The sequence below is a fragment of the Phyllobates terribilis genome, unplaced genomic scaffold, assembly GCF_046119375.1.
Source record: "Phyllobates terribilis strain yellow unplaced genomic scaffold, ASM4611937v1 Scaffold_9__5_contigs__length_417890890, whole genome shotgun sequence".
Lineage (NCBI taxonomy): Eukaryota > Metazoa > Chordata > Amphibia > Anura > Dendrobatidae > Phyllobates > Phyllobates terribilis.
In genome coordinates this window covers 234,614,139-234,628,709 of record NW_027362769.1, presented here as the reverse complement: position 1 = coordinate 234,628,709, position 14,571 = coordinate 234,614,139, and the positions used below count along the sequence as shown (strand labels likewise).

Here is a 14,571-nt window from a genome sequence, read left to right as displayed (position 1 = left end):
AAAGGATGACTTGTAAACCCAGCCTAAGGGCTTATGCACACATTGTGTTACGCATTAGTAATCTGTGGCCAATGCTGTAGTGTGCCTTACATCTTATACTATTTTATTTATTTAGAATCAGATTATGAAAGTCTCCTCTCTATGTATTGCTTCTAGGGGAGAATGCAGAGCACTACAAAGGCACCATATGATGGCAAACAGAGTGCCTATGACTTGGTCATACATGACCGTCAAGACATATGACTTTGCTTTCTGCATGAGGTCTATTATGTTAAAACAGAATAGACCTGATTAAAATTTAGGGTAGGTGGTCAAGATCTGTCCTACTCCAAAAGGGAAACAAAAAAATACTCATGTCTGTTATGTCGGTTTCACAAATCCATGTTACACAGTACAGCCAGTGATGCTCTAACTAGATCTGGACTTCTGATCCAAACTCAGCAGCGAAATAAAAACTAAATGATTAAATATAATGTGTGGTCCAAAAGAGTATAAACCAAAACAGAACATAGCTCTAAAAAAATATTTTTTAATCATTAGTGTCTAAAACCATATCCATATTAGAACCAAGCCCAAACTTTAAAAGTCAAATATATATGAAGGATATACACAGGAAAAAACAAGTATGGCTAGCCAACCCTAATGAGCTCTATGAAACTGTTAGCCTACCTAGTCGCAGAGGTTGGCACCCTAATTAATCGATATGGCGCCTCCGCTCAATGACCGCAATCCCTGGAAACCCTAGTACCACCTCTGCTATACAGTTTATATACACAAGATATATACGGCATATACCAACCCTTCAGGGTATATAAAATTAAAATGGTGACCATATGAAGGAAACCACAAAAACATAATCATCTATCATAAAATGCATACATGTCCTTCAAGAAAATATGAAATAATGCTGAAGGTGCTCATATATCCAATATACAATAAACATATAGTCCTTAATATAATAGCCCTGGATGCACCCTCCAGCAAAGTAAGTACATGTAGCCAACCATACATAGAATCCCAGAGGTATTAGTAGAGGAATATGTGGCACCCCAGGGGTCTGGTTTCCCACAGTAATGTAATGTTATGTCTGAGAGCAGGTGGGAGGTCCTTTGGTCAGGGATCCTGTGCATGCCACACCTCCTGCCCAGTCTTGGGAGGGGAAGACCTTCCCCTATATAAACCCGGGGCTGAAGCAGGGTTAGTCAGTCAAGGAGAGTAGAGACAAGAAACAGTCACAGGAAGAAACAGCAGAAGCTCAGTGGGAGCAATACTACTACAAGTCAGGGGCTGGCAGCTGCAGAGCTCGCCCTGACTGAGAAGCTTTCTTACCGGACCCGGCGTCCGAGGCTGTGGGGACTAACTCTTACCCAGCAGCAGAAGCCGACCGGCAGGGGATTTCAGGTCCTCAGGCCCAGAAACCCGAAGGCACGGTCACACGCGTGGGACCAGCGCCGCCATCGTGGAGCGGAAGCCATTAGAAGGCCCCGAGTCACCGGCCATACGGGTGAGCACCACACGGTACACTCAGGGACGTGGGCTACTTATATCCGCTTCTAGCAAGGTAGCCAGAAGAGTACAGTCAGTTTGGGAGGCCTACAACTCCGCCTGGCCAGGAGAGATCCCAACTGCTCAAGGACTGACCAGGCCCCGTTCGCTAGCAAGTACTCCGGGAGGGTCTATCGTTGTTACCAGTAAAGACCCTGAATTACACCGCACCGTCTCTGAGTGGTTCCTGCTACCCTCATCTTCCACGTCGGCTGCCCTGAGGCCATACCCCTCCCGTTGGGGGTTATACTATCACGCTGCACAATTCTACACCGGCCTCAGCGGTCTGCCCTGCAGCGGCAGCTCCATAGCTGCAAATCAACGGGTGGCGTAGTCGACACTCAAATAACATCTATCAAGACTGCCACACACTGAGTTGACTCCCTGGGCACGGACCGGGTCCCCGCCACTCGGAGACTACAACCCTCATCTGATCCGGTTCCGGGTAAGCCCCCGTGCGCGAGACGCTGCGCGACACAGCAGGCCCAGGGGCGCGTCAACTTTGGCGTAGTCGGCAGGATTTCGTGCCCGCAACCACCGGGTACTGCGTGCCTGAAAAAGAGACTTTTAAAACTTACCATCCGTGAAGTTTTCCCGCCATCGGTGAAGATTCCCGCCATCCGGCGCCATTTTCAGCCTTCTTCCCGCCATCTGTGAAGATTCCCGCCATCCGGCGCCATCTTCAGCCTTCTTCCCGCCATCCGTGGAGTTTTCCCGCCGTTGGACGCCATCTTGAGGACGCCGCGCGGGAAGAAGAGGGGCGTGGACTCCGAAAGCGCGCGAGAACTGAAGCCCCGCCTCACGTCCGGACGTTGCGTAAGGTCCTGGAAGGAGCCCAGCAGACGCCGACGTCACCGGAGCGCGACGGAAGGTCCTCAACCCTGACGATCTACTGCGGAGCCGCGGCCTACGGAACAGGATCATCGCAAGGTAGGCCACGGTCCACTAGGGGGGAGAAGGATGTCGGATACGGAGGAGAGCTTCATTGCCTCAACCCCCGCCAGCGCCACCGCTGCTGCAGTTATGCCCTTCACCATGCCTTATATCCCGGGAGCAGCTTGGCTACCCCAGTACTCAGGGGAGTCACATACCCTGCATGACTTTAGAGAAAAGCTGGATAGCCTCTTCCAGGTGTACCCCCTCACAGAAGAGCAAAAAGTGAGCATCCTGGTGGCCCAACTAACCGGGGCAGCCAAAAGGGAAGTAAAATCCTGGCCACCTGGGAGGAAGACTGTCGCAGGGATACTAACCCGGCTGAAGGATACCTTTAATACCCGCACCTCAGCCGAGATTAAGCTTAGATTCTACGGGTGCAAGCAGCGAGCGCATGAGAGTATAAGGGACTATGCACTAAACCTACAAGAGGCCCTGAGGGCCATTAAGCAGACCGACCCTGATGGAGTGGGAAACGAGGACAGGCTGTTGACCGAACAATTTATAGAGGGACTATATTGTAATGCCCACCGAACCCAGTTGCGGGCGATGGCCTTACAGGATCCCCATCTGGGCTTTGCACAGTTCAAGGACAGAGCCATCCGGGTGCTCCGAGAACCGGCACCGGGTGGCGTTGTGACCCACAGGCGCCCAGCTAGCACTTACCACCAGGAGGCGGCGCCCTTGTCGGCAGGGCCTGTGGGAGCTGATGCGCAGGCTTTGGACAATGACCCGGCTCCAGACCTACACCATCAGGTCCAAGAGCTAACTAAGAGCGTTGCTGCGCTAACCCGAACTGTGCAGTCTTTACAGGTTTCCACCCCAGGGAAGATCCAGCTGGCATCCGGACCGGAGGACATCCCGTGGCGTCGACCAAGGAGGACCCCACCGGCCAGAGGAAGACCCAGTGACCGATACAGCGAAGACGGACGACCCATCTGCCGCCGCTGCAATCAACCCAGACATATGGCAAGGTACTGTTCTTTAAACGGGCACAACCTGGGGTAGAGGGCCAACCCCCAGGAAAAAGATCACCAGGCCCATCGAACTGGCGCGACAGATATGTGGGAGGACGTCCAGTCTTGCCTGTGGTACTGGATGGCATTCCCATGAGTGCCCTACTGGACACCGGGTCACAGGTCACCACCATCCCGTACGTGCTCTTTAAGCAGTACTGGAATGACTCGGATATTACCCGCTACCCTGACGACGACTTGAGTATCATCGCCAGCAATGGCCAGCCCGTGCCACAGATCGGATTTAAAGAGGTGACCATCAAAATCGGTAGAGTCAAACTGGCAGCACAGGGACTGATCATTGTAGATATTGACAAACATGAGAGTCACCCAAAAATAACTCTAGGAACTAATGTAATTGAAAATTGTCTTGCAGAGGTGATTTTCCTTTTACAGCAGGTTGCCAAGAACGCCAGCTCCGGCTAGCAGCGGGTGCTCCAGAAAGAGATCCGGGCACTGATGCGACGGCAACAGGTGGAACTCTCCGGCGGTGAGATTGGTAGCGTAAGAATGTGTGACCCTTTTCCTATTGCCATGCCCCCAAAAAGTGAAATGATGATTTGGTGCCGGGCAGCTATTGGTCTGAGAGGTAGAGATTACCAGGCAATGGTAGAACCAGTTTACTCAGACAGTAGGCCCACCATCTTGACAGCACGGGGGGTGGTTAATGTACGCCATGGGAGGGTGCCCGTTCGCATAATCAATATCGGGAAGAGGGAAGTGTACCTGCCCCGGTATGCCACGCTAGCCAAATTATATACCATTAACCAAAATGCTATACAATCTGTGGAACCCTTGCCTCCATCTCACCCGGAGGAAGGTAACGGCTCTAAGAAAACAAAGGAGGACTGGTGTCAGCAACTACATTTGGGTACTGACTCCACTCCCTCACATCAGAAACAGGGAGTCTATCGGGTGGTTCAAGAGTACGAGAGAGTGTTTAGTAAACACCCGTTAGACTTCGGGCGAGTCAAGGGGGTAGAACACCACATCCCCACGGGAGACCATCCTCCCATAAAAGAGAGGTATCGACCCGTACCCCCTGCACACTACCAACACGCCAAGGGGATGCTTAGAGACATGAAGGAGGCTGGGGTGATCAGGGATAGCTGTAGCCCCTGGGCAGCTCCACTAGTCTTAGTCAGAAAAAAAGACAACACCATGAGGATGTGTGTAGATTACCGGAAAATCAACCGTATCACACACAAGGATGCGTACCCCTTACCAAGGATAGAGGAGTCATTGGCTGCTTTAAGATCTGCTAACTTCTTCTCTACCTTGGATCTCACTAGCGGGTACTGGCAGGTTCCTGTAGCAGAGGCGGACCGGGAGAAGACCTCATTCACCACCCCGATGGGACTTAGCGAGTTCACCTGCATGCCGTTCGGACTCTGCAACGCACCAGGAACCTTCCAACGACTAATGGAGTGTTGTCTGGGCCACAGAAACTTCGAGACGGTCCTGTTGTACCTGGACGATGTCATCGTATATTCCAAGACGTATGAGGACCACCTGAAACACCTGGCGGAAGTGTTCGAAGCTCTGGCGAGTTACGGCCTAAAGGTGAAACCCTCCAAGTGTCACCTCCTGAAACCAAAGGTGCAGTACCTGGGACACGTGGTGAGCGCTGACGGAGTGGCTCCCGACCCTGATAAGATCACCGCAATTAAGGAATGGCCAAGCCCCTCCAGCATAAAAGAAGTGCGGCAGTTCCTCGGGTTGGTAGGCTACTACCGAAGGTTTATTCCCGGTTTCACCAAAAAGGCAGCACCTGTGCAGGACCTCCTGATAGGCCAGTCCCGGAAGGCCAAGAACCAGAAGCCGCCCTTCAAATGGGAGGAGCTGGAAGAAGAGTCCTTCCGCCAGCTGAAGATGGCCCTCACGGGGGATGAAATCCTGGCGTACCCGGATTATAGCCAGCCCTTTATCCTCTACACCGACGCCAGTAACATCGGGCTAGGAGCCGTACTGTCCCAGATCCAGCAGGGGAAGGAACGAGTAATCGCCTACGCCAGCCGAAAGCTGCGACCCACCGAAAGGAATCCCGAGAATTACAGCTCATTTAAGCTAGAGTTCCTGGCCGTAGTATGGGCAGTCACCGAGCGCTTTAAGCATTACCTCGCTTCTTCCCGGTTCACCGTGTACACGGATAACAACCCGTTGACACACCTGGACACGGCAAGACTCGGTGCCCTGGAGCAGAGGTGGATGGCCCGTCTGTCCAACTACGAGTTCACAATCAAATACCGGGCCGGACGCTCCAATACCAACGCGGACGCCCTGTCCAGGATGCCCAACCTGCCGGACGAAGGAGAAGATCCGGAGGGACTGGAAGAAGTTGAACTCCCTGCGTTCCACCGTCATGGGACTATCCAGTACTCCCACCGGGTAAGGAGTAAGCAGGCTGCTACGTTGAACCCCTTACCTCACTACAACTGGGCGGAAACGCAAGACAGCGACCCTGCCGTCCGACTGGTGAAGGAGATGCTGACTCGCCCGGAGGCTTGCCTTGAACCAGACGCTCCGGAGGAAGCCAAACAACTATGGGCAGAGAGGAGTCGACTGTTCCTTTACAAGGGGAAGTTGTGCCGCAGAATGGTTAACTCCCGGACGCATGAACTACTCTGGCAAGTAGTGGTGCCACGAAGAGACGCAGCCATGGTGATGGAGGCATACCACGACGGAGCTGGACACTTCGGGTGAAAGAAGCTGGAGTTCCTGCTGCGCGAGCGATTCCACTGGGTAGGCATGAGGGGAACCATTGAGAAGTGGTGCAGAGACTGGCCCGTGCAACCTAAGAAGGAAGGATCGTGCCAGCCAGAAGACTCCCCTGCAGTCCATCGTCACCCGGCAGCCGTTGGAACTGGTAGCCTTGGATCATGTAAAACTGACCCCAAGCAGAAGTGGCTACGTCTACGCACTAACCATCGTGGATCACTACTCCCGGTTCTTGGTTGTCGTCCCCGTCAAGGACTTAACAGCTCGAACAGCAGCGAGAGCCTTCCAGCAGCATTTCTGCCGTCCACACGGGTACCCGGACCAAGTGTTGACAGACCAGGGACCTGCCTTTGAAGCGGAGGTCTTCCAAGAATTCTGCACTCTGTATGGCTGCCGGAAGATAAGGACGACACCCTATCATCCGCAAACTAATGGACTTTGTGAGAAAATGAACCAGGTGGTAATGGATCTTCTGAAAACGTTGCCCCTGGAAGAACGCAGTCTGTGGCCTGAGAAGCTGCCCGATCTGGTGGACCTATACAACCACATCCCGGTAGGTTCCACCAACTGTACCCCGGCTTACCTAATGAGGGCAAGACCTGGTAAGTTACCTGTTGACCTGGAAATGGGAGTCCTGACACCCGAGGACACTTCACCAGAAGCAGACTGGGACACAGAGAGGCAGCAGCAGTACCGGAGAGTACAGGAGAGCGTGGAGCGAAGTCTCTGTCAGGCTAGGGAAAGACAAGAGAAAACACAACCAGTATGCTCCCGCTGTTCCCCTGGTACCCGGAGAGCAGGTCTTGAAGAGGAAGAGACGGCTCCACAAGTTGGACGACCAGTGGGAGAAGGACCCGTACACCGTACTGCCCTCAAGCCACGAGAACCCGAAGGTTTGTACCATCAGTAAAGACGGAGGGGAAACTACAGCCATTGTATCCCGGGACCACCTGAAGAAGTGTCCCGAACAACTGAGGAACCCTGAAGAGGAACAAGAAGACCATCGACCCGTAGAGGAAAGGGAAGATATGGTTAGTACTGTGCTCGGGGACTTCCCTCGGTCTTGGACTCAAGTCAATGGTGCAGTTGTGGTACCCGTACTCACCTTCCTCCAACCAGCATCCCAAGCACCTACGGAGCAACAGGTAGAGCTGGAAGAACAGCCGGTCCAGGAGGCAGAAGACCCCACACCCGCAGACCAGGAGGATCAACCCTCTGCTTGCAGTGAGCCTGCCATATCCCTAGTGAGCCAAAGAGCCGGTAGACAGCTGCCCAGTTTACCCTTGACAGCTCCTACACCCTGTAGTTCAGGGCTAGACAGTCAGCTCCGTAGGTCCACTAGGGCCACTAGAGGCCAGTTACCCGCACGTTGGAGGATTTGAAGTGTATAAATTGTTTTATTTATGTTTACCTGTGTATTGCTGCTTGTGTATAATTTTGCGTTTCTAGTTATTTGTAGGAGTCCTTGGTGGATTTACCGGGAATCCCTTGTACATAGTTGGAGCGTAACCCAGGATGGACTAAAGACTGTTAAGGACTCGGGGCAGGACAAACCCCTACCTGGTTACGTCTCCCTGTTTTGGTGAAATGGACACCTTGCTTTTCTTCAAAGACTACACCCGGTTACGGACATGCCGTGACCACCTTTATGTGTTTCTTCTTATTGTACTATTATTGTTGTTATATCTTGTTATGTTTTTCTAAAATATGTTTAGTCCCGGAGTACTAAATTTCACTAGGGGGGAATGTGGCACCCCAGGGGTCTGGTTTCCCACAGTAATGTAATGTTATGTCTGAGAGCAGGTGGGAGGTCCTTTGGTCAGGGATCCTGTGCATGCCACACCTCCTGCCCAGTCTTGGGAGGGGAAGACCTTCCCCTATATAAACCCGGGGCTGAAGCAGGGTTAGTCAGTCAAGGAGAGTAGAGACAAGAAACAGTCACAGGAAGAAACAGCAGAAGCTCAGTGGGAGCAATACTACTACAAGTCAGGGGCTGGCAGCTGCAGAGCTCGCCCTGACTGAGAAGCTTTCTTACCGGACCCGGCGTCCGAGGCTGTGGGGACTAACTCTTACCCAGCAGCAGAAGCCGACCGGCAGGGGATTTCAGGTCCTCAGGCCCAGAAACCCGAAGGCACGGTCACACGCGTGGGACCAGCGCCGCCATCGTGGAGCGGAAGCCATTAGAAGGCCCCGAGTCACCGGCCATACGGGTGAGCACCACACGGTACACTCAGGGACGTGGGCTACTTATATCCGCTTCTAGCAAGGTAGCCAGAAGAGTACAGTCAGTTTGGGAGGCCTACAACTCCGCCTGGCCAGGAGAGATCCCATCTGCTCAAGGACTGACCAGGCCCCGTTCGCTAGCAAGTACTCCGGGAGGGTCTATTGTTGTTACCAGTAAAGACCCTGAATTACACCGCACCGTCTCTGAGTGGTTCCTGCTACCCTCATCTTCCACGTCGGCTGCCCTGAGGCCATACCCCTCCCGTTGGGGGTTATACTATCACGCTGCACAATTCTACACCGGCCTCAGCGGTCTGCCCTGCAGCGGCAGCTCCATAGCTGCAAATCAACGGGTGGCGTAGTCGACACTCAAATAACATCTATCAAGACTGCCACACACTGAGTTGACTCCCTGGGCACGGACCGGGTCCCCGCCACTCGGAGACTACAACCCTCATCTGATCCGGTTCCGGGTAAGCCCCCGTGCGCGAGACGCTGCGCGACACAGCAGGCCCAGGGGCGCGTCAAATACTTATCTGAAACAAGAGTCTTCATGATTTGTACCCAATCCTGTGTCCCGGCACGTTTCTACCCATTATTCTGGGGTTCATCAGGGGACCCATGTAAAGGAAGACTTTAGTGAGCAGAAGAGCTCACAATGCCGCATCTAATTCCCTCTGGCCACAAGGAATCAATGCCCGCAGCATGGGATATTATATATGGTTGGCTACATAATATGGTTTCAGACATTAATCATTAAAAGTTATTTTTTAGGGGTTTGTTTTGCTTTGATTTATACTCCGAACTATACAGCCAATGGGGATATTGAGTTTGGATTTCGATACCTTGGCTGGTTCATGAATAGCAGAACATACTAGGACCATGAAACATGGATGTGTATAACTGGCATTAGGCTTCTATGGGGCAGATAATGAAGCACTGCACAAATTTAATTTTTTAAAGGAGCCTGGTGAAAAACTACTAACCAGGATACCTAAGCTACTGCAATGCCCTTAGCAGGAGAACTATTCTATATTTCTAATTGAAGATATTTGCTATTATTAATAATATTATTATTATTATTACATTTACTATATATTGGGATAGGATCTTGGAGATGGGAATACTCCTTGGATATAACAGGCAGGAGAGTACCGATTTTATCCTGCCGATGTTGACAGTTCTTCTTTGATTACCCAGCCAGGTATTGTTGCAGCGTGACGCAAATGTGATGTCATGCAGGACCAGCTAATCAAAAGAAGAGCCATTAATGCCTACAGGTAAGAGGTAGTGCTCTCTCCCATCAAAGTGGACACAGACTACTGTCATAGAGTATATGGTTTGAGTGTTTACTTTATATTCAGTTGGGAAGTTATAATGTTATATTTCATTAAATTGGGAACAGTAGTCATTCAGCAACCGTTCCATTATTGGTAACAAATCAACTTTCCATTATGACAGGAGGTACTGTAAACTATTCTCCATGCCTTCACATGCCGGCACATATTGGTCTTACAGATAAACAAAAAAAAAAGAATAAAAAATATAAAGTCTTACTCATTAAGTGTGTGAGTTGGCATTTCATTCCGTTCATTTTGACCATAACAATTAGTCTTGGCTTCTGGAATTACTGAATATGTGTCCAACATGGCTGATGCAGCTGTGGTGATAATTCCAAGGCCATCTCTTACTCTGGCTTCCAAGGTGTAGTCCCAGTCGTCATAAGATACAGAAACTAATCCAGATGGAAATTCATAAGGTATTATTTCTGTGTTACCCGTCACCAGATTAGGAACAATCCAGATGTAACCGTATCCCATAAGGCCTAAAGAGCGGGATTCTTCAAAAATTTTAATGGATTCATCCTTTGAACAATAAAGGAGTATAACAGAAGAATGGATCTTCTTCAGCTGAGTAAGAGTTTGTGCATCTGTATATGATGCGTCCAAAGTAATTACATTCTGCACATCCCAATCCACAAAACTATTTTCCACAGTGTTTTTTATGAAACTTATAAAGTCTCGATATCCTGGGAAAGTGCTTGTTATAAGAGTGAAAACATGCCAGTCATATTCCTCCATAATACTAAGCATAACAATAGCTTGCTGTGTGATGGAAGCTCCAAACTGGAAGAAGGTTGACGTTGCATCCTGCAAAAGAACAATATAAGAAATTATCAGGAAGGAAATGATTACTTGGCAAAATATTAAGTTACTGCAATTATGACATTCATAGTGATGGACATGCAGAATTAAAATTTTACAAGAAGTTTTTTACTTAGACTTGGAATGTATATGTAGACATTTGCTTTCACCATTATGGGACATTTTATCCCTTGAGTTCTAAAGACCAAATGGATCAAACTATATGAGAATGCACATCTCAACTCAATTTAAAGACTGCATAATTATTGAAAAAGGTTTAAGAGGCTTTTTATATTGGGAAAAGAGAAATTAGGAAGCCGATATAATAAAATAATAAAATATAATTTTAGCCGTAGAATCCTTACATGTCCCTGTGTTGCTGCTCTGGTGCTCCGTCACCAGGCTTTGTATGCTTGGTAAAGTGATGGCATGTTATATGCCATATGTGATAGCTGTAGCCAATCATTGGGCTCAAAATATTGACACCACAGTGAAAGCAATGGAACGGCAGTGGATTCGATAGGTAACTAATAATTTACTATTTTGTCACATTTGCATCAGTCGTCACCTTTTTTTGCAGCTCGGAAAACCCCATAAATTTTCCGAGCGTATTTTTCAGGATATATTATGGTAATAAAACTCAGTTGAAAAGCACATGATATAACTACTTATGTATAAAAAAAAAACATTTATTTTTGGAGATAAACAATAGGCTCTGGAAGGGACATGGGAGAATCACACCCTGCATTCAGTTTCAATAATATAAACAGCACACATTTTCCTCATGTCCAACTAAAGAAAAACAGTAAAAAGGAAAGAAGAAATGAGGCATTGAAGAAATATGTGCATGAAAATCAATCTCAAAGTATTATTTAAAGAGAAGCTAACATGTAAAAAAATGCTATTAACCTGCAGATATGGGGTTACTCTGCAGGTTAATAGCGTTCTAAAACTGCCTGGCACCCGCACTAATAGCCCCGCTGCCGGGAGGAAATTAAGTTTTTTCCCTCTGGCAGCCTCTGGCTTTTAGTCATAGAGGAGCAACCAGTGCGGCTTCAATCTCCACTCAGTATAGTGCACAGCAGCTGTAAGCACGCCCCGTCACTGACTGACAGCCGGCTCAGTATTAGAGCAGGTTATCAGTCAATGCCGTGGGGTTGGTTACAGCTACCACTCACTATGTACTGAGTGGAGATTGTAGCCACGCTGGCTGCACCTCTATGACTGAAAGACTGCTTTCAGGAATAAAATAAATTTACTCCCGGCGGTGGGGCTCTCAGTGTGGCGGCCTCACGACTTCAAAACACTGTTGACCTGTTGATTAACCCCATATCTGCAGGAATCAGATAATAGTATTTTTTTACATTGCTGGTTCCCTTTAATTGATCATAGTTTTAATTCTAAATGGATTCTGTGAACTATCAATCAAGTGTGTGCATGACAGCACAGCAGTGAAGATGAATTTTGTGTAAGGATAAGAGAATAGTGATATACACGCCTTTTAGGGCAATGGGAGGTTTTGGAGTATTTGTGATTTGTGGCTAATTGATTTGTTATTTCCTGAGAAAAGTTAGAAAATTTTGAGAATTAGAATTTCAAAAGATTATGAATTCCCCCAGTGCATGCACTGTGCGCTGCGAGGATTCACCGGTTTCTGTCTTTTCTTGGTGCTTTTAGTGTTTTAAGTGGTTTCTTGCTATAGAACCTTTGGATTTTCTCTCAGAACTATCAGCATCTTTCAATTCATTTGCAGTGGCCATTTTTACAAAAGGGACAACAGTCCTATTGCATGACAAGTTTTATAATTAGCTTCTTGGAAATTGACAAAAAGACATCATTTTGTTATCAATAAAATAGTTCAAAGTTCATTTAAAGGTGACAATCAATATGGGTCACTTTTTGTTGCCGCTTTTTGAAAAATGGCCACTTCAACAAACCCCGAAAATTGACAAAAAACAGTTTACCAAATTTTAGCTGCTGCTGTAATCTAATTTATTACTATATGCTTGGGTCCAAATCCCCTTAAATAATGTTACTGAAAGTGAAAGATCATGGAACCACACATTTATGTTGTCAATTAACTTCTTCTGTGACTTTTTATATTAATTCCATGAGTTCTCCAAACTCTACATCAAAAAGCGTTGGATACTGTCCAGGGCAATTACCCATAAAATTAAAGAGAATAATTACACAATTCACTTACAGTTTAGAAGAACACTATCCAACAAAGGGATTCTAATAATTTAGGGGAATATATTGTCTTTCAACATGCCCTGGGTGTCCTCTGCTGTAAAACCACAAATGGTTTCCTGCAATAGAAGTAATGTAATCTTTGCAATTTTACCATCCCTGTCTTCTCAGCGTATAGTAAATTATGAGATTTATCATGTCTGGGCACAAACCTTTGGAGTTAGAACAACGGGAGATGCAAAGTCAATTAGTTTTATTTAGATTTGAGTTTTCTTCAAGTGTATATAAAGTATTTTTGATGACTTTGTTGACAATGTTTGCAATCATAGGGAGTGGTTGGCAGTTGTTAAGATGCTGATTAAAATGCTTTTCATGACCTTATTCTTTTCTATACCAAAGAATTACATTTTATTTACTGGATTACTGATTACTGTTTATTAATATTATTAGTAGTAGTAGTAGTATCAATCTACGCCTTCGGAAATCTAATCTATTAGCTCCATTTTTTGTTTTTAATTATTCATGTTAATGATCTCTGGGGAAAGAGTTAGAAATGTTTATTTTGCTTGTTTAATAGTCATACTGCTAATTAGATGTCTTTTTTAATTCAAATATATATTTTTAATTAATTTAAATTAATGTACATGTATTAACCTGTATGTATTAAGCTCACTGTGTCTGCTTCAGAGGAAATAATGGAATACGCAATGTGACAGGTGAATAGGTAGCTGACAGGGGGGCCTATTGACCGGGCCCGCTTACAGTGTGGCACTAGGGACATTTATTGGGGGCAGTTATTTTATAAGTGGAATTTGGGGGTTATTACTGTGTAATGTAACCTCACATTACAAGAATTAAAACCTTCAAACAGAAACAAACAAGCCAGTATTTCAACCTCAATTACAAAACTGTTGGGACGCTATGTTAAATATAAAGTACAATTTAATGATTTGTAAATCTCTTAAAGCCATATTTTATTCACCACAGAACATAGAACACAGATCAAAAGTTGAAATTTAGACATTTTTCTATTTCATTTTTAAAAAATTAACTCATTTAGAAATTGGCAACAACACATCTAGAAAAATTAGGACATGGTATGCAAAAGGCAGGAAAAGTAAATGGTTACATGACTGTGTATAAAAAGAGCATGTTAGAGAGGCATAGTCTCTCAGAAGCAAAGATGGTCAGAGATTCACCAATCTGAGAAAAATTGTAGAACAATTTCAGAAAATGTTTCTCAGCATAAAATTGCAAAGACTTTGATTATACCACTGTGAAGACCCGACGTCTTCCATGGGCATAGCACTACTCAGACAACACAGGGTGAGGGTAAAACAGTGTGGAAATACTTTATTGAACCACAAAGCGTACAATAAACACACAGAACAGTCCCAGCAAATACCCAAAATGGTAAAACATTACACAGTCTCACCCTTCCTTCTCTACCTGACTGGGACAGAACAGCTGTGACTTTGTGACTTTGGAGACTTCCAGGGCCAACTACCTCAACCAGTGGCCCCCCGCTTCGGGTGGGCCCCCACAGAGAGGGGGTAGCAGCCAGCTTAGGAAGCTAGCAGTCCATCGAGGTACAATGCCAGGACACCCGAGGGTCCCAACCTGGCCTCTCCGAGAATTTCCATGGAGCCAGATGACCCGCGGGTCCCAATCTGGCTTTCCTGAATGTCTCCGTGGGTTGCAGGTGACCGGTGGGTCCCTCCTGGCAACCACAAATAACCTATCCATGGTCTCTCTGATGGTCAAATGGAGCAAATCCGTATCTTTCCAGTCAGGGCCAATAC

At 47.2% G+C, this 14,571-nt stretch overlaps 1 protein-coding gene across 2 annotated transcripts in view; it reads right to left on the bottom strand.

The window, feature by feature from the left end:
• GRIN2A (glutamate ionotropic receptor NMDA type subunit 2A) overlaps positions 1 to 14,571 on the bottom strand; it is a 999,861-nt gene that overhangs the window by 473,067 nt on the left and 512,223 nt on the right. For both annotated transcript variants that reach the window (XM_073647750.1, XM_073647748.1), the window contains one exon: positions 9,993 to 10,585. In XM_073647750.1, the coding sequence (XP_073503851.1) occupies positions 9,993 to 10,585 (593 nt within the window). The remainder of the gene's footprint in view (positions 1 to 9,992; positions 10,586 to 14,571) is intronic.